This window comes from Schistocerca serialis, chromosome 2 (assembly GCF_023864345.2).
Source record: "Schistocerca serialis cubense isolate TAMUIC-IGC-003099 chromosome 2, iqSchSeri2.2, whole genome shotgun sequence".
In the NCBI taxonomy this organism is placed as follows: domain Eukaryota; kingdom Metazoa; phylum Arthropoda; class Insecta; order Orthoptera; family Acrididae; genus Schistocerca; species Schistocerca serialis.
In genome coordinates this window covers 878,602,183-878,628,086 of record NC_064639.1, presented here as the reverse complement: position 1 = coordinate 878,628,086, position 25,904 = coordinate 878,602,183, and the positions used below count along the sequence as shown (strand labels likewise).

The window sequence follows — 25,904 nt, the reverse complement described above, 5'->3', positions numbered from 1 at the left end:
GACTACCGAAAGTGTTTGATCGCCGAGATGATGATAGACACAGAAGAAACAGATACAATGTACAAGACGGATTCACGTCAAATCATCCGCCGAACTGGCCACGCAATTACAGAGAAAGACAGCATCGATCGCCAGAACGGGCAAGAAGCCGCGATCTCAATCAGCGAGATTCTGAACAGTTAAACTAAGCAAAGTTTCGGAGACGACCCGCTCCGAAATTCTGTCACAGGGACAAGGGTCGGATATTATGATAAATGCCATAAAGTGTGAACATGTAAATGACGTCAAAGAGGATTTGTGCCGAGAAGATGAAGAAACTACTAAAGAAATTCTGATGCCATTTGAAGAGGTAGAAGTATGTGGTATTGTTGTGGATGCATTAATTGATTCAGCTAGCTAGGGAAGTGCTATTTTTGAAAACCTATCTGCTCAATTAAACAATCTTGTAACCATTCCCACGTTTCCTGTTAACGGCGTACGTATTGTCAGTGCAGTTGGAAACCGAAGCAAACCAATTAAAGGACCACTAAGATTTCGTATTCAAGGGGACTAATACGAGCACAGTGTGTTAATCGTTGGTTCTCTCAATGTCGCACTAGTTCCCGGAGTTGATTGGTTGTCAGAGATGAGATGCGGTATTAATTTTGAGGAGAATAGACTGCGGACGCGGAAAGATAATGAAGAAAGAAGAATTGTATTTAAGGGATTTATTGTGGGTGATGATAAGGGCGCTGCGAGCGTGAAGATAAGGATGATTCGTTATAGAGGAGAAGATGAAACTGTAACTTTAAACAGTTCTGAGAACTACGCTAAGCAGCGAGAGAGGAACGATAAGGCTACTCTAAATTGTGTTCGAACCAAGATTCGAGTATTGGTGGATTTGACTGAAGCAGAACAAGAAGAACTGAGGGAACTACTGAGAGGCTACGTCGACATATTATCAAAGGTAACGGGATTAATTGAAGGATGTGTTTGTAAAATTAAAGTAAAGGAACATGAACCATTCCGCAGTAAGTCATACGCGATACCACTGGCAAAAAGGGAAGCTGTTAACAAGGAAATACAGAGGATGCTGAATAATCAAATAATTGAGCGCACAGATAGCGAATATTCAAACCCAATACAAACTGTAGCAAAGAAGGATGGCACAGTTCGCATTGTTCTTGACGCCGGTGCAATGAATCGCATAATTTTACCACAGCGTGATCAGTCAGAAAATCTGGAATTTTTGTTACAAAGATTTAAAGGAGTCCAACATCTAAGTAGCCTTGATTTAACTAGTAGTTACTGGTAATTACTGCTACAAGAGAATAGTAGGAAGCATACAGCATTTCTTTATAATGGGAGAAGTTACCAGTTTCAGAGAATGCCTTTTGGTCTGTCGATTTCTTCATCGGCTTTTATGAGAGCACTGGACAAAGTTTTAGGCGAAGATTTGTCGAAATATGTGGACGATATTTTGATTAGCACAGCTTCATGGGAAGAACCTGTGGAAATTATTCATCGGGTACTTCAGGCATTTAGGGAAGCTGGAGTGGTTGTTAACCTGGAAAAATCGGAATTCGCCAAATTGCAAATTAAATTCCTTGGGCATATTATTTCGTCACGAGGGATTGAACTGGATCCAACAAAAGTGGACACAGTAAGAAATTTTCAGTCACCTAAGTGCCGTAAGCAACTTAAGTCGGTTTTTGGCTTCTGCAACTTTTATCCTCATTATTTTTCCGGATGCTGCTTATCTTCTTATATCTTAATGGACTTGCTGAGAAAGGATGCTATATGGAAATGGACTCATGAACATCAGGAAGCATTTGATTTAATAAGAAACCAACTGTGTGAAACACCTGTCCTTCACCACCCTGATTTAAGTAAAAAGTTGTAGCTTGGGACCGATTCAAGTGATTATGCTCTTGGCGCGGAATTATATCAAGTAATTGAAGTCAATGGAGTTATTGAACATAATACTATTGCATTTGCGAGTCGCGTACTCACGAACTGGGAGCGAAAACATACTGTCACGAAAATAGAAGTTTCTAAAAGTTTCGTTTTCACCTATTTGGAAGGCATACTGTCATAGTGACAGATCACAAAGCATTATCATTCTTGATGAGTTGCAAATTGATGCACAACAGGCTAACCCTGTGGTCATTAACGCTTCAGCAATAAAGTTTTGAGATTCAGTATAAACCAGGAAAGCAGAACGTCGTGCCGCATGCTCTGTCAAGGCTATCAGAAGGAAAACATTAAGGTTGCGCATCCATGCCAGAAACATATAAGGATTCATTTTATGCGAGGTGTCGAAGGCGAGCTTCATATACGCAATATTCTGCGGAACATCTACATCTACATGTATACCCCGCAAGCCACCCAACGGTGTGTGGCGAAGGGCACTTTACGTGCCACTCTCATTACCTCCCTTTCCTGTTCCAGTCGGGTATGGTTCGCGGGAAGAACGACTGCGGAAACAAGAACAGGATGCAGACGAAATATTGAAGATGATTAAAGAAAAATATGATGATCCGAAGGCCGAGGGTAGCCACAAGATACGTCAACATTATTTAAAACAAGATGGCGTCGTTTACTGTCGAAGCGACATGAATTCTGATCATTGGAGGCCATGTATACCCAAACATGTTATGGACGAATTAATAATATATGTGCTCGTGAGCTATGCTCATTTTGGACCACGTAAATGTATACTAAAATTGCAAGAGAACGTCATCTTCGATAACATGGCACGGAAAGTACGATCAATTTTAAAATCTTGACGAGATAGTGAAGCCGATTACGTACATAGTCGGTAATTTAGTACTCATTCGAACTCACATTAAATCGTCAAGTGCAAATGAAGAGATAAAAAAGTTTCATCTCTACCACCGAGGACCATTCAAAATTAGAAAACTTGTTCACCCTAACTCGGTTGAAACTGAAATGGTGCATCTGGTCAGTATCATAGCCTACAACATGTAGAAAACTGCATCATTTGTAAGAAGTGTTGCAAGACAACAGATGCTCTGTCGAAAAGTGAACGTTGTGTTATTTGTGAACGTATCATTTTGTCTGTTTGAAAGTAAATGGACAATAGTCGGTAACTATTGTGAGTTCATTATAGTGGACAATAGCAGATAGCCATTGTGAGCTAGGTGTAATCAGTTTTCAAACATTTTGTGCCATCAAGAAAACATTGTACAGTGCTTGAGCCACAGAAACGTCCATAAGCAATAATAGGGACGCGTGGTGCGAGAGTTGTGTTTACTACACACTGATGTGAACGCGCGGTGTGTTTTGTTTCCCAACCGCCAAATTCCCATTCGTGTTTGTATGTTGGCGAACCGACATGGAGCCACCGACGTGAAGCGATGCGCGCGCAGCTCGGTCGTCACATGTCGCTAGTACAGCAGTGGATCTGCAACGCCTCCGAGGACAGCACGCAGCGCGACCATCGCTTGTTCCAGCGCTGCGCTAGTGCGGAACCATGGGATGCTGATCAACAAGCTTCATGACGCGGGAGTCGCTGTCATGACGCCGTAACGAGAATTCCACCAAATTGCAGAGACAACGATTCTACAGACCCCAGCGGCTTCTATGCCACAGCCTTGTAATTCATCGAAAGCAACGAATACGTGTGTTTTGCATCGCATCCTACAGGAAAGTAAAAAAGCTGAGTAACCAGTGATGTGGTGGTGTATCCACAGCCCAGTGCATCTTGAACCAGTGTGTTTGCTTGTGATTTACGACTCACCGTATAGGCAGGGACGTAAAGCAGAGTAATTAGATATGAAGTGCTATGTAACAAAGCGTCTTCCAATGTGATTATTTGCTTATGGTTTACACTCCAAGGTTTGTGCTTTTCGCCAAATTTCTTGTGTTTCTCACCCTGTAAACTCTGTGCCAAAATCTAACAGTAACAGATTTTCAAAATATGCTGCCACTAGGACTATAAATTTTTGTGGGGTAGTAACAGAATATTTTCCTGTCAATACTGTGCAGTAGTTAGAGTGGTCTGTTTATTATTTTGCTTACTTTTGAATCAGTTAGACCTATGTTTCTATTCATTGAATACAGTGATTTATATTCAATTCATTCTGACAAATTACATCAATAGTCAATAGTAATAGACAATTGTTAATTAATGTGTCACATTTAGCCATGCTATTTCAATGGGATGTTACAGCATTTGGTCTCATGCTGCTATGTTATTTCAGTGAGATTATGCAGTATACACAAGCATTTGTGAGTAACCTGAATTATCTTATTGCTAACTAGTGATTGATTGAATGAGCTAATTGATTTTAATGCAGTGTGATACTAACTTTAATTTATTAAATGCCATTTTCCATTTGCAAATATAAACAAATATTGTAAATAGGGACTCCATTGAGAATTATTCTTAATCAGTTGAGGTTCTACATTGATAAACAAATAGTTTTGACTAACTACTGTAATTTTATAATGTTAAATTTTACATTTTTTGTCTTTTTTGTCATTATATGTATTTTTTTAACTTCAGTATTCAGATCTAATGTCACCATTACATTTTATCGTATTAAAGTATTATTTTGGTGGGGATACCTAAGGGCACAGTACCCTTACATAGTATCGATCATGCACTATGCAGCGATCGTAAAATAAAGACTGCAGTGCAATCAACAATGTGCGAATATGTGAGCGAGAGTCGAGTGTCAGAGTTCTTGAGTGGAAATAAGGTGTGTGAGAGGCTAGAGAAGGTTGCTCGGAAATGAGGCTGGAGTTTAGTAGCAGAATATAGGCGTAATGGCACATAGTATTTGTTTCCTGTTGAGTGTTTATAGATGTAGTTTTATGAAAGGATTTTTTTAATTAATAAAATCCAGTATTTGCCAAAGGAGATGTTATAATTTAGTAGTTTTCCTTAGTTTTCACAAGAACATAAGGGCATAACAATAAATTTCATGAAAGGGCTATTACCTATTATACTAAATTAATTAAATATAATTTCATCTTCAGCCTATGTGAATAATAAAGTTTGGTGCAAAACTGGAGGGAGGTTATAAGCCCTTCATTCACTCACCACACATCACTTACTCTGGCCTAGCTTCTCCACTGTTGAACTGTAATTCTTTCTAGTGTACAATATTTTCTCTGAAAAATTAAATCCAAATTGTGAGGTCCTCTTGTAATTCATTCTAAAATTTGACACTTATTTAATGTTATGTGCTATTTGTTGTCTCACTACTAGCATTAAAAAAGATTAACTCTGCTGACCCCTACCGAGCCTTCAGTAACCTGCTCAGACCTCATTTAACATAGAACCTACACCCAGCTTTTAATATTTATGGCTCGTGGCAAACTAATCTTGTTGTCCCTGAGTGTAATGTGCGCATTACACCATGTGCTTTGTCTTTATCACTTGTCTTCGTTTCTGCATGCTCGCAGTAGTGGCAGCACCTTCTTGAAAAAAGCTATTTATTACACTGTAAGTATGGCTTCACAAAATAATTGTAATTTCTGCTTGTTTCTAGCAATTTTCTACTACAGTGTTTTCGAATATGATATTATAATATACAATAAACAATGAAAACATTGATTCTTTATTTCTACAGTATATGTTCTTTCTAATGTTGCACTGGTTCCACACTCGCCAACAACTACACACCCATAAGAGAGAATACATCAGGAAGAGGAGACAGAAGAAGAAGGAAAAATCTGATAAAGATGATGCAGGTCCAAAGAGGACGTGCCCCAGAACAACAAAGCCTGTGCCACCTAAACAGAATTGATGTAAGGCATTTCAGATGTAGGTTGCCTTGATATTAGGGTTTCACATATGTGCAGTGTGCAACATGAAAAACATATCTCTCTTTCACAAAAAACTGGTTTTTGCAATTTCATAAAAATGGCAAAATTATGAAGGATTTTCTGACTTTGTTTTCACATTAAATAAAATAACTTTTCAGGTCATTTATAAGAATATTTGTGTATTTCAATTATCAGTTCATAAAACCCATGAAAGCAAACATTAAAATCACTTTAATACTGGGACAAAAAAAAACAAATTAGCCTCCAGACATAGCACAATCTAAATGTAGTAAAATTTTAGTAAAAATAACTCCAGGTTTTTTATTTTAGTATTTGAGTTTATTTCATTCCAGAAAAATGCATTGACCATCAACATACATTTTTCATTTATGAAATCTAAGCTCAGAATTTTTTTCCTTTCATTTCCCTCAATCCACATGTGGAGGGATGAGCTGTCAACAGTACAACATTCCACTCTTCAGCCAAGAGCTTTAAAAAAAGTAACAAAAGCGAAACAAAAATTATCAAAATGCGAAGAATTATCAGTGATTTTAAGAAGTACAATTGAGTTTTGTCAGCAATTACATTGTAATTTTAAAAAATATTAAAATGGGAGGAGTAAATGTTAAAAAACACAATATATGTGCAGCTATTAACATACTGCCGAAAGGCAAACAATCTCTAGAGAAATAGCGCTGCACTCTGACTTAAAATCTGCAGGACCTGCAGTGGGAGAAATGGATTTGGGAAGGAGAGAATGCATTCTATAGGACTGACAGCTATGGGCTGAAAAATACAGGCAGTCCTTAAGGTAAGGAACTGCTGGAAAGAAGGCAGATGTTGGGATGAGTAGCAGGAAAACAGATGGTGAGGAGGAATCTAATGAATGGGCGGATACAAAGAATGGACAGGATGGGGAGAGGTGGATAGAGAAAAGGGAGGGGGTGATCTGATGTGAAGTGAGTTCAACAGGCAATTGTAGCTGGTAGGATAAACAAATGGTGGGGAGGGGGGGGGTGCGAGAAAGGTCAGTGTCTGGGATAGGATCTGGAGTGTGTGCAGCTGGAGGGATGATGTGATGTGTTTGTAAACGTGGGGCATTAAACTGGGATTGGTGATCACATGGGAAACATTATGCTTATTGGAATCTTAATTTGCAGTTCCTATCAGATATGCAGAGGTTTTCGATGCAAGTGAGGAAGGGTGGTACTTTGAAGAACTGGTGGAGGAACTATCTGAGGTGGAGTACATGACATTCAAGAATTTGGAGGGCATGACAAGCATAGACAAGGACAGGTCAGGTCAGGTCAAGGTTTTCCTATGTGTGGAGGACAGTAAGTGTAATTACCAAGTTTAGCCAGGTAGCAGTTTTAGCCTATTGTGGGCTTTGTGTTGGATTGTTAGTAGGTGAGATTTTCATTTTAGTTGTCGGTCAAGGTGTTTTACTTTATTACTGAATTGGATGCGATGGTCATAAATGGTAAGATACAGAAGGTGATCATTTTCCATTCTGTAGTTATTGCCTCCCCCCCATGAACCATGGACCTTGCCATTGGTGGGGAGGCTTGCGTGCCTCAGCGATACAGATGGCCGTACCGTAGGTGCAACCGCAATGGAGGGGTATCTGTTGAGAGGCCAGACAAACGTGTGGTTCCTGAAGAGGGGCAGCAGCCTTTTCAGTAGTTTCAGGGGCAACAGTCTGGATGATTGACTGATCTGGCCTTGTAACATTAACCAAAACGGCCTTGCTATGCTGGTACTGTGAACGGCTGAAAGGAAGGGGAAACTACAGTCGTAATTTTTCCCGAGGACATACAGCTTTACTGTATGATTGAATGATGATGGCGTCCTCTTGGGTAAAATATTCCGGAGGTAAAATAGTCCCCCATTTGGATCTCCGGGCGGGGACTACTGAAGAGGACGTCTTTATCAGGAGAAAGAAAACTGGCGTTCTACGGATTGGAGCGTGGAATGTCAGATCCCTTAATCGGGCAGGTAGGTTAGAAAATTTAAAAAGGGAAATGGATAGGTTAAAGTTAGATATAGTGGGAATTAGTGAAGTTCGGTAGCAGGAGGAACAAGACTTTTGGTCAGGTGATTACAGGGTTATAAATACAAAATCAAATAGGGGTAATGCAGGAGTAGTTTTAATAATGAATAAAAAAATAGGAATGCAGGTAAGCTACTACAAACAGCATAGTGAACGAATTATTGTGGCCAAGACAGACACAAAGCCCATGCCTACTACAGTAGTACAAGTTTATATGCCAACTAGCTCTGCAGATGATGAAGAAATTGATGAAATGTATGACGAGATGAAAGAAATTATTCAGGTAGTGAAGGGAGACGAAAATTTAATAGTCAAGGGTGACTGGAATTCGTCAGTAGGAAAAGGGAGAGAAGGAAACATAGTAGGTGAATATGGATTGGGGGGAAGAAATGAAAGAGGAAGCCGCCTTGCAGAATTTTGCACAGAGCATAACTTAATCATAGCTAACACTTGGTTCAAGAATCATAAAAGAAGGTTGTATACCTGGAAGAATCCTGGAGATACTAAAAGGTATCAGATAGATTATATAATGGTAAGACAGAGATTTAGGGACCAGGTTTTAAATTGTAAGACATTTACAGGGGCAGATGTGGATTCTGACCACAATCTATTGGCTATGAACTGCAGATTGAAACTGAATAAACTGCAAAACTGGGAATTTAGGGAGATGGGACCTGGATAAACTGAAAGAACCAGAGGTAGTAGAGAGTTTGAGGGAGAGCATAAGGGAGCAATTGACAGGAATGGGGGAAAGAAATATAGTAGAAGAAGAATGAGTAGCTCTGAGGGATGAAGTAGTGAAGGCAGCAGATGATCAAGTAGGTAAAAAGACGAGGGATAGTAGAAATCCATGGGTAACAGAAGAAATATTGAATTTAATTGATGAAAGGAGAAAATATAAAAGTGCAGTAAAGGAGGCAGGCAAAAAGGAATACAAACGTCTCAAAAATGAGATCGATAGGAAGTGCAAAATGGCCAAGCAGGGATGGCTAGAGGACAAATGTAAGGATGTAGAGGCTTGTCTCACTAGGGGTAAGATAGATACTGCCTACAGGAAAATTAAAGAGACCTTGGGAGAGAAGAGAACCCTTGTATGAATATCAAGAGCTCAGATGGCAACCCAGTTCTAACAAGGAAACCTTCCCATCGCCCCCCCCCCCCCCGCCCCCCCCCCAGATTTAGTTATAAGTTGGCACAGTTGATAGGCCTTGATAAACTGAACACAGATCAATTGAGAAAAGAGGAAGAAGTTGTGTGGAACTGCTTTAAAAAAATAAGCAAAATATACAAACTGAGTAGTCCATGAGCCACATAAGCAACATCATGGACAATATGAGCTCTCTAGCGCCGTGGTAGCGTGAGCAGCTGCTGAATGTGAGGTCCTTGATTCAAGTCTTCCTTCTGGTGAAAATTTTACTTTCTTTATTTTTGCAAAGTTATTATCTGTCCGTTCCTTCATTGACGTCTCTGTTCACTGTAACAAGTTTAGTGTCTGTGTTTTTGCGACCGCATCGCAAAACCGTGCGATTAGTAGACGAAAGGACGTGCCTCTCCAATGGGAACCAAAAACATTTGATCGCAAGGTCATAGGTCAACCGATTCCTCCACAGGAAAACACATCTGATATATTCTATACGACACTGGTGACGGCATGTGCGTCACATGACAGGAATATGTTGCCGACCCACCTAACTTTTACACTTGGCGAATGGGTAAAAAGATTCTTCTACCTTACCCGATTTAGGTTTTCTTGTGGATGTGATAATCACTCCCAAAAAAGTGATGAAAACAGAAGAGTTTGTCACATAAACTGAAAATAAAAAGTTAAACTTTTCACTCGATGGAAAATTTATCCAAGGACCTTTCGTTCCGCAGCTGCTCACGCTACCACGAGACCACGGCGCTCCTGCGGTCACAGTATCCTTGATGTTGCCTATGTTGTCATGGACTACTCAGTTTGTATATTTTGCTTATTTTTTCAATAGTTCCACACAACTTCTTCCTGTTTTCTCGATTGATCTGTGTTCAGTTTTTGAAGGCCTATCCACTGTGCCAACTTATAACTAAATCTTAGGGTGGGTGCGATGGGGAGGTTCCCTTGTAAGCAAAGAAGGGAAGGCAGAAAGGTGGAAGGAGTATATAGAGGGTTTATACAAGGGCGATGTACTTGAGGACAATATTATGGAAATGGAAGAGGATGTAGATGAGGACGAAATGGGAGATAAGCTACAGCGTGAAGAGTCTGACAGAGCACTGAAAAACGTGAGTCGAAACAAGGCCCCGGGAGTAGACAACATTCCATTACAACTACTGATGGCCTTCGGAGAGCCAGTCATGACAAAACTCTACCATCTGGTGAGCAAGATGTACGAGACAGGCGAAATACCCTCAGACTTCAAGAAGAATATAATAATTCCAATCCCAAAGAAAGCAGGTGTTGACAGATGTGATAATCACCGAACTATCTGTTTAATAAGTCACAGCTGCAAAATACTAACGCGAATTCTTTACAGACGAATGGAAAAACTGGTAGAAGCGGACCTCGGGGAAGATCAGTTTGTATTCCGTAGAAATGTTGGAACATGTGAGGCAATATTAACCTTACGACTTATCTTAGAAGAAAGATTAAGAAAAGGCAAACCGACATTTCTAGCATTTGTAGACTTAGAGAAAGCTTTTGACAATGTTAACTGGAATACTCTCTTTCAAATTCTGAAGGTGGCAGGGGTAAAATACAGGGAGCGAAAGGCTATTTTCAATTTGTACAGAAACCAGATGGCATTTATAAGAGTCGAGGGGCATGAAAGGGAAGCAGTGGTTGGGAAAGGAGTGAGACAGGGTTGTAGCCTCTCCCCGATGTTATTCAATCTGTATATTGAGCAAGCAGTAAAGGAAACAAAAGAAAAATTCGGAGTAGGTATTAAAATTCACGGAGAAGAAGTAAAAACTTTGAGGTTGGCCGATGACATTGTAATTCTGTCAGAGACAGCAAAGGACTTGGAAGAGCAGTTGAACGGAATGAAAAGTGTCTTGAAAGGAGGATATAAGATGAACATCAACAAAAGCAAAACAAGGGTAATGGAATGTAGTCAAATTAAATCGGGTGATGCTGAGGGAATTAGATTAGGGAATGAGACACATAAAGTAGTAAAGGAGTTATGCTATTTAGGGAGTAAAATAACTGATGATGGTCGAAGTAGAGAGGATATAAAATGTAGGCTGGAATGGCAAGGAAAGCGTTTCTGAAGAAGAGAAATTTGTTAACATCGAGTATAGATTTAAGTGTCAGGAAGTCGTTTCTGAAAGTATTTGTATGGAGCGTAGCCATGTATGGAAGTGAAACATGGACAATAACTAGTTTGGACAAGAAAAGAATGGAAGCTTTCGAAATGTGGTGCTACAGAAGTATGTTGAAGATTAGGTGGGTAGATCGCGTAACTAATGAGGAGGTATTGAATAGGATTGGGGAGAAGAGAAGTTTGTGGCACAACTTGACTAGAAGAAGGGATCGGTTGGTAGGACATGTTCTGAGGCATCAAGGGATCACCAATTTAGCATTGGAGGGCAGTGTGGAGGGTAAAAATCGTAGAGGGAGACCAAGAGATGAATACACTAAGCAGATTCAGAAGGATGTAGGTTGCAGTAGGTACTGGGAGATGAAGAAGCTTGCACAGGATAGAGTAGCATGGAGAGCTGCATCAAACCAGTCTCAGGACTGAAGACCACAACAACAGTTATTGCCTGGGTTTTGGAGAGGTCGATCTTGAGGAGTCGTTGGTTACTCCAGGGGGGAAACTGATGTAGATTGGGAGGGACCGAGCGAGGTGGCGCAGTGGCTAGCACACTGGACTCGCATTCGGGAGAACGACGGTTCAATCCCGCTTCCGGCCATCCTGATTCAGGTTTTCCGTGATTTCCTTAAATCGCTCCAGGCAAATGCCGGGATGATTCCTTTGAAAGGGCACGGCCGACTTCCTTCCCCATCCTTCCTTAATCCGATGAGACCGATGACCTCGCTGTCTGATCTCCTCCTCCAAAACAACCCCAAGATCGGGAGGGATCATTGGGGTTTCTGAAGTATAGGATGAAGGAGGAGGAAAGTGGTGTCATCAGCATACTGAAGGAGGTGAACTAGTGGGGGTGTTACAGGCGTACCAGCAATGCAGAGGAGATAAATGAGAGACAAGGTGATGGAGCTGTGGAGCACTATGTTCACGACTGAGTAATGTACACTCAGACTAAATACCTACACACTGGGCTGTCAGGAGAACTACAGAATGGAGTAAAAAAGCATTCTTTTCAGCTTCTGAGCTATGTGTATGTGTAATGCTTAGCATGCTACAAAACTAGCAAACTGTTTGGAATCACAGTATCATATTACCTCAGCTAAAAGGGACTTGGTTGTAGGCGAGCGGCGATGGCACAGTGCGTGGTCTGAGTTAAGCCAGTAGCTGGTATGTACATCTATATCTACATCTACACACATACTCTGCAAGTCACTGTAGGTGCGTGGTGGAGGGTACCCAGTACCACAATTGGTCGTTTCATTCCCTGCTCCACTCGCAGACAGAACGAGACAAAATCGACTGTTTATATGTCTCCATATGAGCAGTAATTTCTCATATCTTATCTTCGTGGTCCCTACGCGCAATGTATGTTGGTGGCAGTCAGCTTCAAATGCCGGTTCTCTAAACTTTCTCAGTTGTGTTCTTCGAAATGAATGCCTTTTTCCATCCAGAGATTTCCACTTGAGCGTCTGAAGCATATCCGTAACACCTGCATGCTGATCGAACCCACTGGTAACAGATCTAGCAGCTCGCCTCTTAACTGCTTTGATGTCTTCTTTGAATCTGACCTGGTGTGGATCCCAAACACTCAAGCAGTACTCAAGAATAGGCCGCACAAGCATCCTATACACGGTCTCCTTCACAGATTAACCATACTTTCCTAAAATTCTCCCAATAAACCGATGTTGACAATTCATCTTCCTCACCACAGTTCTCACATGCTTGCTCTATTTCATATTGCTTCACAGCATTATGCCCAGATGTTTAAATGACGTGACTGTGTCAAGGAGGACACTGCTAATGCTGTATCCGAAAATCGCATGTTTGTTTTCCTACTTATTCTCGTTAAGTTACATTTTTCCACATTAAGATTCAGCTGTCATTCATCACAGCAACTTGAAATTTTTTCTAGGTCGACTTGTATCAACCTACAGTCACTTATCGTAGATATCTTCCTGTACACCACAGCATCTTCAGCAGATAGCTGCCCACCCCGTCTGCCTGATCATTTATGTACATGGAAAATAGCGACGGTCCTACCACACTTTTACGGGGCACTCCTGATGTTACCCGGTCTCCGATGAACACTCGCCATCGAGGACATCACACCTGGATCTATTACTTAAGACGTCTTCGAGCCAATCACGTATCTGGGAGCCTATTCCATATGCCCGTATTTGGATGTCGACCCCACTATCAAAATGATTTGCTGGTTTGTGTTCAGGTGTGTATACAGTGCTCCACTAAAGAAAACATTGGCTTCATTCACAGATCACACGTTTGTATCAGGTGCGGAGACTTCAGTGGCGACGAGTTCTGACCCTGTCACGTTTATGGCGACGTATTCAACTCTGGTTCCCATATTATGGACTCAAGTTTATGGAACTTTGGTTTCAAGAGCAGTCACTCCAAAGAAACAGTTCGCGGCTTCAGAGCAACGGCACAAAGAACAGCGGGCCGTTCCCCTGCTGCTCATCTCTCAGGAGTAGCTCCCTAGTCAGTCCGTGGCTACGGCTACGTCCTCCCCGCCGTTCGCTGCCTTCGACGAGTCTGCGGAGAGCTGGGAAGTCCACCTTCACCGTTTTGAACTCTACTGTTTTCCTTATGGCATTTTAGGTGGACAGCAAAGTTCTAGGTTTTTGAGTTCTCGTAATCAGTTATACGAAATCGTGCAGAAGCTGCATCGACTCTTGGCCTCTGGTGAACCATCTTTCGTTTAGCTCCGTGCTCTGATAACCAAATACTGCGATGAGCAGATACACCTTAATGCGGTTAGCCTACAGTTTAAGGTGTCTTAAGTGTTGTGGACAACTGTACACTGCTTGGACTTCCGACCTGCACCGTCTCACACGCAACTGCAGTTTCAGTCGCCAGTACCGTGCGGAATCATTGCTTCGAGTTGTGCTTGTGCACTTTGCCACTGCCAGGGAGGTAATAGCTAAAGCTTTGGAGAAGTTCGATCCTAGTCTTGATGAAGTGCTTCAAATTGCAAACACATTCGAGTTCGCTTCTGCAACTCAGCATGCTTTTAGAAATTAAACTAAGTTTCAGCAAGTTGTTAGTCACCGTCCCAAGCAGTGGGCAACTCGTGATTTCTATTCATCATCTTCTAAAAGTGAAAATAAAGTGATTTACAACTGAAGCGGTATTTTCAACCTCGGTTCCAAAGGTTTCTTGAAATTACTGCAACCAGTCGCCTGTTATTTTGTTCTTTAATTTTTTTATTATTCCATTAGCGGTTTTGAACCGCCTAGCGATTCATCATCAGATGCTACATGTATTAAATGTGTGCAGCAACGTGTTACTTGTGGCAAAGTGAGTAAAGTGCAGTACAGTTAACGTTACTGGAAAACATTCATCATGTTTTCCAGAATACGATGTACACCAGCATCCAACCAACGGATACAAATCACTATACGTGACTCCCACACTGCTGCAGAGAGTTAATATACACAACTCAATAAAAGTTTTGTATCACCTCGGTTACGAGAGTTCTGGAACCTGTACAGAAAATTGTAATGGGGATCACCTTCAGAGGTGGTGGTCCAGATTGCTGTACACATCAGCTCCTCTAATACCCAGTACCACGTCCTCTTGTATTGATACAGCACTGTATTTGTCGTGGCATACTATCCACAAGTTCATCAAGGCACTGTTGGTCCAGGTTGTCCAAAACCTCAACGGCGATACGGTGTAGACCCCTCCGAGTGGTTGGCGAGTCACGTCGTCCATAAACAGTCCTTTTCAATCTATCCCAGGCATGAAAGGATTCATGTTTGGAGAACATGCTGGCCAGTCTAGTCGAGCGATGTCATTATCCTGAAGGAAGCCATTCAAAAGATGTGCACGAGGGTGGCGCGAATTGTCGACCATCAAGATGAATGCCTCTCCAATATGCTGCCAATATGGTTGCACTATCGGTCAGAGGATACTATTCACACTGGCGTTATGGCGCCTTCCATGACCACCAGCGGCGTACGTCGGCCCACTTAATGCCACTCCAGAACAGCAGGGGACCTCCACCCTGCTGCACTCGCTGGACGGTGTGTCTAAGGCCTTCAGGGTGACAGGGTTGCATTCAAACACGTCTCCCACGATTGTCTGGTTGAAGGCATATGCGACACTCATCGGTCAAGAGAACGTGATGCCAATACTCAGCAGGCCATTCGGAATGTTGTTGGGTTCGTCTGTAGCGTGCTGCAAGGTATCATGGTTGCAAAGATGGACTTCGCTAGCCAGCCATGGTGGCCGAGAGGTTCTAGGCGCTTCAGTCTGGAACCGCGCGACCGCTACGGTCGCAGGTTCAAATCCTGGATGTGTGTGATGTGCTTTGGTTAGTTAGGTTTAAGTAGTTCTAAGTTCTAGGGGACTGATGACCTCAGATGTTAAGTGCTTAGAGCGATTTGAACCATTTGAACCTCGCTATGGACGTCGCATCATGCACTCTGTTGCTCACACTTTGAGTCGTAACACGACTTACTGTGGCTGCACGAAAAGCATTATTCAACATTTTGGTGTTGCTGTCAGAGTTCCTCCGAGTCATAATCCGTAAGTAGCCGTCATCCACTGTAGTAGTAGCCCTTGGGGCCGGAGCGAGGCATGTCATCGACAGTTCCTGTGTCTCTGTATCTCCATGTCCGAACAACATCGCTTTGGTTCACTCTGAGACGCCTGGCCACTTACCTTGTTGAGAGTCCTTCCTGGCACAGAGTAACAATGCGGATGCGACTGAATCGCGGTACTGACCGTCTAGGCATGATTGAACTACAGGCAATGCGATCCGTGTACCTCCTTCCTGGTGGAATGACTGGAACTGGTCGGCTGTCGGATCCCCTCCATCTAATAGGCGCTGCTCATGAATGGTTGTTTACATCTTTGGGCGGGTTTAGTGACATCTCTGAACAGTCAAAGGAACTGTGTCTGTGACACAATATCCACAGACAACCTCTATTTCAGGAGCTCTGGGAACCGGGGTGATGCAAACATTTTTTCGATGTGTTTATGTACTATCTGATAATGAATCGCTATGTGGTTCAAAACTGGTAACTGAATAATAAAAAAAAATAAAGAACAAAATAAAGGGCGACTGGTTGCAGTAATTTGAAGAAACCTTTATTCATCACAGTCACAGTGTTCCTCATCCATACTGTATAAAAGTTTCATCGTCCTCTGACTCTGCTTCCAGGTCTCAGCAGAGTTCGAGGGAGTCTGGTTGGTCACTATCTTGTGAGAGATGTAAGTACATTACATCGCTTAATCTACTCAGGTCTCAGTGTCGGATGAACTCTTTTGTAATATTAATAGGGCGGGTCAGAATTGACCTCGCTCTTCAGTGTTGAGATGTAGCTTGCACACATCGAAGAAGCTTCAGTGCTGTTCCGATGGCAGTGGCGAACATACCTGAAATCGATGTCCGCAACGTGCAGTCATCTGCTCGGCCAAGCGGCCCTATTTGTGGTATTCCAGCTGACATGGGCGCTGCCGTGTGTTTAACCTCTTAAACTACGATTTAAGTTCCACCGACCTGGGCCCAAAATTTAAACATGATTGCCAGGCCTTCGAGGCATTCCACGGTTCGAAAAATCGGTCCGACATTGTACCAATTCCGTGAGACTTACGGACTGTAATTAAATGTGTAAGATCCAACTGGTTTAGTTTTGTGAAATATTTAATAAGTGGTTACAAATTCAAGTAACAATTGTGTTAAAAATACTACAAAGGATTTATTATCAATCAGTACAATGTAATATAAACCAACTGCTTGAAAAGTTGGTCAGAGGGAAATTAGAAAACGGACTGGTACGTCGTGGTCTGATGACAGAAAGAGACTTCATTCTGAGAGGACGAAACAAATTTGGACACAAAGGAAGGCCAACCATCAAAAGTGATATTGGTGGATTGCTATTGGGCCCATATGTGAATAATAATAGTAATAAACCAATACCATTATCTCAAGTTCCCGAATACATTCAGAATTCACATAATTAGCACTTTAACAAAATTCAACAACGCAAATCAGTAGTCTTCAAAGGCGTGATATGGTTCGAAGTGTATGGTACATGTAATGGAACCCTGCATCTCCCTTGAACTCCCACGTTGTTTCACTAGGTTTCTTTATATTTTATGTGAAAACTTTACAGAGTCTTGATGGCCTTGATTTTGATGCTGCTAAGTCAACACGCTTAAGAAAACTAGCCCAGCATTTCGCATGCTGTATCTCCGGCACATCTCCGTGTGATACCTGCCTTTGTTCCTTTGTAATCTGGTTTTGGTATATTCTTCAGTAAGAATTCGGCTATTTTAATCCTATAATCAACATAATTCTATTTTCTCTCGTTATTTATTCTGTTGCACAAACTGCACGAATTGAAAAGACAAATATCGAAAAGATAAAACAAAGTTTTTCGATATCCTTTCATATATTTTCACATGATTGGGAAGCATGCTAGTACTGGTGTTGCTTATTGATTCCAATCATTTTTTTGTTGTGCTCAATAACACAACTTGGTTTCGATATACGATTGGATCCTTGAGTAGTCATTTCTATTGTTCCCTGTTTTGTCGTCATAATATGAACATCTCGCTCATCCCCATTGCGTCAACAATATTTCCATTTTACAGCTAGTATTCGACTGCAGCTCCTCATTCTGTATTCTTCCTCTTTAATTTTAATTTATAGAATTCTTTTGGGATATTCTTTCTGTTCACAAGCACTGGCCCAGTCTCATTTGTTTTATAACTGTGAGATAGTGTCATAAATAGTTTTGATGAAGGGTACCAATTTTCTAGATGTGAAGTGTGTCCTCTGACCCACTGTGATAGGTCTTTGATAAAAGTTTCGAATTCGTTGTCATCACAATTTATTTTACCGAGGCATGTATATATTTTGAAGTCATACTAATAAACTGACTCTGACTGACATAATTTTTCACGGCAGTGTGTCAGTGTTCGACGGATTGCCTGCTGCGATGAAGCAGCGTTCATGGTCAGTCTTTCTGTGGTCTCGTTAGTATGATTTACACAGACTATATTGATGCGTCCTAAGAGGAGCAACTCACCATTGCGTCAACAATGTTTCTGAGTCGTATTTTTTCGCAGACAAGCAGAAAATTAAAAAATTAGCTCTTTACAGTAATTCGAAGAGTTACTATGTAATGCGTTAAACTGCAATAAATGAATTTCAGTACATCCAGCATGGGATGGTATACATTGAAATTTTCATTATTTCCGTTCTTTAGTGTTTAATGTATGCTACATTAAGTGGACAGCGTTTTTTTTTTATTTTTGTTGCTACAAGCCTCAATTATCGGACCAAGACATGTTACAAAAATTTTACTGGTCTCCTTGTCTATTGGTGAATTCAGCAATCTGAGATATTCTATTCTGTCGTAATTCCTGCTATTTCCGTACAGCTTCCTGGTGGATCTACAAAAAACCATCCTAACTAGGCTTTCAACTATGGACTTACGGAATTCAGCTCATGAGACCCGGAATAATGCATACTTCATGTTCAAAATCGAAGTTTGGAAGATGTTTTTCTCTACGGAAATTTTTGGTGGCCATCCTATGAGTGAAGATGAGATACTGGGTCATCTGTCTGCGGAAAAGCCACACTACGATTTTTCTAATTGATGTGGAGCTGATTCCTCAGTCTAGTTTCTAAGATATCTGAGGAGATCTACGTATGCACCGAGAGTGGCGAAATACTCACCATTTAATCCAGTACCCATTAAGTGCCTGAAATAGCTAATTAATGGCGTTTCAAAGATTCTTTTGATAAACTGAAACACCTTTTTCTTATTGGAAGCACTATTTATTTATGTCACAAACGCGTTTCACAACTTAGGTTAAGACACGTCCAGTGGATTTATTCTGGAATAAAGCAGTTTCTTTTATGCATAACTTACAGAACAGGAAACACTTTCAATCATACGGGCGTGTGATATGTATGCTGCTCCGTATCCTGGATGACATCATCCAAGTGTCCGGACCTTTCGCCGGATAGTTAAGGAAACGGGAAGTGTTCAGCCACATGTGAAACGTCACCCACGACCTGCATAAAATGATGATGCCCAGGTAGGTGTTTTAGCTACTGTCGCGGCTAATCCGCACATCAGTAGCAGACAAATTGCGCGAGAATCGGGAATCTCAAAAACGTCGGTGTTGGGAGAATGCTACATCAACATCGATTGCACCCGTACCATGTTTCTAGGCACCAGGAATTGCATAGCGACGACTTTGAACGTCGTGTACACTTCTGCCACTGGTCACAAGAGAATTACGGGACGATGACAGATTTTTAGCACACGTTCTATTTAACGACGAAGCGTCATTCACCAACAGCGGTAAGGTAAACCGGCATAATATGCACTATTGGGCAACGGAAAATCCACGATGGCTGCGACAAGTGGAACATCAGCGACCTTGGCGGGTTAATGTGTGGTGCGGCATTATGGGAGGAAGGATAATTGGCCCCCATTTTATCGATGGCAATCTAAATGGTGCAATGTATGCTAATTGCCTACGTAATGTTCTACCGCTGTTATTACAAGATGTTTCACTGCATGACGTAATGGCGATGTACTTCCAACATGATGGATGTCCGGCACATAGCTTGCGTGCGGTTGAAGCGGTACTGAATAGCATATTTCTTGACAGGTGGATTGGTCGTCGAAGCACCGCACGTTCACCGGATATGACGTCCCCCGATTTCTTTCTGTGGGGAAAGTTGAAGGATATTTGCTATCGTGATCCACCGACAACGCCTGACAAAATGCGTCAGCGCATTGTCAATGCATGTGCGAACGTTACGGAAGGCGAACTACTCGCTGTTGAGATGAATGTCGTTAGACGTATTTCCAGATGCAGTGAGGTTGACGGACATCATTTTGAGCATTTATTGCATTAATGTGGTATTTACATGTAATCGCGCTGTAACAGCATACGTTCTGAGAAATGATAAGTTCACAAAGGTACATTTATCACATTGGAACAACCTAAATAAAATGTTCAAAGGTACCTACGTCCTGTGTTGTAATTTTTAAAAAAACTACCTGTTACCAACTGTTCGTCTAAAATTGTGAGCCATATATTTGTGACTGTTACAGCGCCATCTATCACAAAGCGAAAAAAGTGGTCCAACTAAAAAATTCATATTTCTTTATGTACTGCACGAATATGTAATAAAAATGAGGATTCCTATTTTAAAAAAAACGCAGTTGATATCCGTTTGACCTATGGCAACGCCATCTAGCGGGCCAACCATAACGCCATCTGGTTTCCCCCTTCAAGCTAGACAAGTTTCGTTCTTTGTAGTTTTTTTCGTTTGACGCTTATTTCGTGGTCACGATCAATGGACCACTCTGTATAGAGGTTCGTGCGTCTGTGAAAATATCTATGCGCGAAGCATACAGCACGTACCACTATGCCGGCCGCTGTGGCCGAGCGGTTCTAGGCGCTTCAGTCCGGAACCGCGCTGCTGCTACGGTCGCAGGTTCGAATCCCACCTCGGGCATGGATTTATGTGATGTCCTTAGGTTAAGGTAGGTTTAAGTAGTTCTAAGTTCTAGGGAACTGATGACCTCAGATGTGTTGTCCCATAGTGCTCAGAGACATTTGAACCTACCACTATCTCTCTCTCTCCCTCTCTCTCTCTCTCTCTCGATGATGTATAAGTGTGTGTGCATTTCTTTCAGCGATGTTTTCATTATGTTAAGGCATTTTGTGTGGTGGGTTTTTGGTTAATCGGAGAGGGTACTGCAGGTCCTTGAATGTGGAACGAACAGCTGTCAGGCAGTGGATAAAACGTTCTGGTGTTCGGCTTTTGGATTTTTCGTTTAGAGGTTATATGGGTGGGGGGGGGGGGGGATTTACGGGAAACGTAAGTGGAAGGGGATTGTGCAGAACTGTTCTGACGATCATATGCTCATTGATTTCTAGACCTGTGTCATCGGGTGGTAATTTGGAGGACTCCCCTAGAGAGGTAACGGATGCACTACACAAAGGAAGCAGCTACTCGGGTAGCAGAGTATTTGTGGAGTGCACATGAAGGTATTTTTAGGCCGGCGGAAGTTTGAGGAACTGCGACGAAATCTCGCCAGTCGATACGCAGAAAGGGAATTCAGACTACGTGCAGAGTAAAAATACTTCGACTGTCAAACTTTATCAGTAAACTGTCCAAGTATTCGTATCAAAGCTCCCGGATTTACTGCCGTCGAGGAAAGTTCTCACGCTTCAATTATTTTCGGGACCGAGAACTGGCTGAAACCCGAAGCAGTAAGTTCTTAGATATTTAGCGGGTCACGAAACGTATGTCGGAAAGAAAGGTTAGACGCCACAATAGGGGAAGTGTTCATTGCAGTTTACGAAAATATTGTCTCTTTGACGTCGAAGCCGAGTGTGGCAGTGAAGTTACCTGGTCGCGTATAACAGGTCTAGGTGAAACCAATTTAAGCGGTGGATGTTTTTACCGGGCACCATGTTCCGCTGTGGCAGTTCAAGATTCATTCAAAGGAAATCTATATCCAATAGCGTATAAATACCCACATCATACAACACTAGTGGGAGGCGACTTTAACCTATCGAATATAAACTGCAACGTCTAGGGATACATTGCAGACAGGTGGGCTTCCGAAGTACTTTTCAACACTTTTCTGAAAACTTGGGTAGCTAGTTCGTCAGCCCACACAGAGTGGAAATATCTTAGACCTTGTAGCTACAAACAGGCCGGACATTCACGACAGCGTCAGTATAGAAACTGGGACTAGTGATCATGACATTATTGTAACAGCTGTGGTTACGAAAGCTAATAAAGAAAGCAATCAAGAAGGTTAGGAGAGTGTTGCTGCTAGAAAGAGCAGATAATCAGTTATCAGCATCTCCCTTAGACACTGAACTGGCAGCACTTACTTTCAGTAGGATGGACATAGAGGACTTATTTGCACAGTAGGTGGATTGAGGACAGAAAAGACCAACCGTGTTTTAAAAACGAAATATTGAAAATTCCGAGGAGGCAAAGGATGTTGCACTCTTAGTTCAAAAGAGAACTCGCACATGACGACAGGCAAAGGTTAGTAGAGATTCGTGCGTCTGTGAAAAATCTGCGCGCGAAGCATACATCAACTACCACCGTCATGCCTTAGTGAAAGATCTGCGCGAGAACTCGAGAAAATTCTGCTCCTATGCAAAACCGCTCAGCGGTGCTAAGGCTTCCATTGAGTCACTCGTTGACAAGTGCGGTGAGGCAGCTGAAGACAGAAAAAGGAGAGCGAAAGTTTTAAATTTCGCGTTTAAAAAATCTTTCAAGCAGGAGAATCGTATAAACGTAACGTCGTTCGACCATCGATCGGATGCCCGTATGAACGACATAGTAATAACCATCTCTGACGTAAAGAAACAACTGAGAGATTTGAAAACAAGTAAGTCAAAAGGTCCGTATGGAACCCCAGTTCAGTTTTACAGAGAATGCTCTAAGGCACTGACGCCTTACTTAGCTCGCATCTACAGCGACTCTCTCGCCCAGCTGAAAGTTCCAAGCGAATCCCAGTTCAGTTTTACAGAGAATGCTCTAAGGCACTGACGCCTTACTTAGGTCGCATCTATAGCGAATCTCTCGCCCAGCGGAAAGTTCCAAGCGAATGGCGCGTAAGAAGGAGAAAAGTAGGGACCCGCAAAATTACAGACCAATATTGTTGACGTCGGTCTAGTGCGGAATACTTGAACATGTTCTCATTTCGGATATAGTAAACTTTCTTGAGACCGAGAGGCTTATGTCAGCAAATCAGTAAGCTTTTAGAAAGCATCGCTAGTGCGAAACTCAGAATACCCTTTTTTCACACTAGGTACCGTGAACTGTGGATGAATGGCAACATGCCAAGTCCATATTTCTAGACTTCCGGAAATTCTTTGAGATGGTGTCCACTGTAGACTGTTAACGAAGGTAGGAACATGTGGAACAGTTTCCGAAATACGTGAGAGGCACCAAGACTTCTCAAATATTAGAACCCAGTATGTTGTCCTCGACAGCCAGTATTCATCAGAGACAAGGCTAAAGTCACTAGCGCCCCACGGAAATGTGATACGACCGCTATTATTTTCTAAACACAAAATGACCTAGGGAACAGAGTGGACAGCAATTTGCCGTTGTTTGCTGATGATGATGTGGTGTACGAGAAGGTGTCGGAGTTGAATGACTGTAGCAGAATACCAGATGACTTAGACAAAATATCTAGCAGGTGTAATGAATGGCAGCTAGCTCTAAATGTAGACAAATGTAAGTTAAGGCGGATGAGTAGGAATCTATAATCTTCGGATACAGCATTTGTAGCGTCCAGCTTACTACAGTCACATAGTTTAAATATCTGGGCGTAACGTTGCAAGCGTTATAAAATTAAACGAGCATGTGAGGACTATGGTAGGGAAGGCGAATGGTCGACTTCAGTTAATTGGGAGAATTTTGGGGAAGTGTGGTTCATCTGTAAAGGAGACGGCATATAGGACGCTGTTCTTATGTACTGCTCGAGTATTTGGGATCAGCACGAGGTCGGATTGAAGGAAAACATCGAGGCAATTCAGACACGGGCTGCTATATTTGGTAACGGTAGGTTCTAACAACATGTAAATGTTACGGAGATGCTTCGGGAACTCGAGTGGGAAACCCTCGAGGGAAAGCGACGTCCTGTTCGAGGAACAGTACTGAGAAAATTTAGAGAGCTAACTTTTGAAACTTTCTGCATAATGATTCTGCTGCCACGGACATACATTAGGCATAAGGACCACGAAGATAAAATACGAGAAATTATGTCTCATACGGAGACATACAGTCGCTCGCTTTTCCCACGCTCTACTTGCGAGTGGAACAGGAAATGACTGGTAATGTTATAGGGTGCCCTCCGTTACGCACCGTACCGTTGCTTTCTGAGTGTGTATGTAGACGTAGATGTATTATCCTACTATTTTATGTATTAATGCGACTAGTGAATCATTTGTCATATATACTTGATGTTTCAAAAGTGATTTCTTTTCGACTTTCGTTTTTTGTATATGCTATTCCTTATTCCGATTATTTTTCTCTTTTTCTCTAGAGTTTGCCTTGTGGTTGTATTGTCTGAGATGCTCTGCAAATGTGAAGTAATTTGTCCCTTACTTACAGACACTCATACATTCTTTTTTGTCGACCATCGAACGTTCTATCTCTTTGCCCGACGTATCTGCCATCATATAAGTTACACTGTAATTGATATACACCTGCATTTTGCTTCATGTCTGCGTCTTTGATTAGTTTTGGGATGCATTATTGCACACAATTGGCTGATGTGTATGTAATGCCCATGCTTCGCCTCTTGAAATTGTTGGTGATTTCGTGTTTGCGTTTGTGTTTCTGCATCTACATCTATGTCTACATAGATACTCCTCAAGCCATCACCTCATTGTTCCTATCGTGTGCTTTCGCTTATATTCTCCTGTATATTCTATGTTCTTATGGTATTGGATGAGTGTATTTGTGTTGGGGTATGTTGTGTTGTTTTTGGTGGTTTTGTGTTTACTGTTACTATTTTTATTTTAATTGGACCCATTCGTTGTGGCTGTCTGCGTTATGCCTAATGCATTTTGGTAGTTTTCGTTGTTAAGTCAATGGACCATGTGTCGAAGTGCTGTTTTTGTGAAGTTGGGTGGTTAAAGGCTTGATGTATGAATGTATCAGTTGTTGTGGATTATGATTAATTTCAAATATGTGCTACGTGTTTCTTTTTTGACTGTTATATCTAAAAATTTAATATGGTATTATATCCTTTTCCTACCTTGAATTTTATCTTTTAAGTACCTTGGCGATAGCAACGAGACGTTTATCAATTTTTGATATGCTTCATCTAATAACCAGTGGAAGTCACTCATATATCTGAACCCAGAAAATTCGGTTGCATTCCTTTGCAATTAGTTTTGTAAAACTGAGCTGTTCAACATGGTTTACGAAAATATTTGCTAACGTTCCTGAAACTGGGGAACCCAACGGTAACCATCCTCCAAATCAGAGGAAACTCAGATTTCGGACGGAATAAGGAAAACTACATATAGAAATTTATTAATGTAAAAACGCATTTGGAACATAAATAAATAAAGACTATAGCAAGAAAAGTCGTTTATATACCTAGTGCGCACAATGGCCATATCAACAATCTTGACATTATAAAGAGTATTTTTACGAGGAACCATACCTTTCTCGTCAGTCTTCACCCATCAAAATTAAGCCGAAATGGACTTTAAAAAACGTCACCTTTCAAACCGTTCAGATTATTTATTCCTACTTACCACAGATAATTCCAGCAAAACAGTCCTGATCAACTCTGAAGCTCGGATAACAGACGGATTCCTTTCCTTCAGGCAACAGGTACTGAACGAAACCAGGGGGTAAACAAGCCCAATGCGCATCTCCCCTGCAGAAAAAGAAAAAGATCGACATGTAGTCAGATTTGTTTAAAGCTTCTGTTTCGAATAAATTGCGTTATTTTTTCAACATTTCATTGTTATGCATTTCCTAAGAAACTACTTGTTCACAATGTAAACGAGAGGATTTCGAGCAGAAAGAAGACGTACAAAATTGAGAGAGAATCGTTTTACAGCAGCTGCTAGTTTTACACCCAGAATAGCCCAGGAACGCTGCAGAATCGAACTAAGGCAAAACCTGATAGGCCAATTTGATAAGTGAAGGACAAGATCTATTCCGTTGATGTTTCCTTAAATATCCATTCTGTAAATTTCATCGTTTCCCCGGGACGTACACTGACTGAATC

The 25,904-nt window shown here is 41.7% G+C and overlaps 1 protein-coding gene across 1 annotated transcript in view; it reads right to left on the bottom strand.

Annotated features, from left to right (window-relative positions):
- LOC126458207 (uncharacterized) overlaps nucleotides 1–25,904 on the bottom strand; it is a 72,646-nt gene that overhangs the window by 25,513 nt on the left and 21,229 nt on the right. Inside the window, exon 4 of the mRNA XM_050095102.1 lies at nucleotides 25,423–25,547. Coding sequence (XP_049951059.1) covers nucleotides 25,423–25,547 — 125 coding nt within the window. The remainder of the gene's footprint in view (nucleotides 1–25,422; nucleotides 25,548–25,904) is intronic.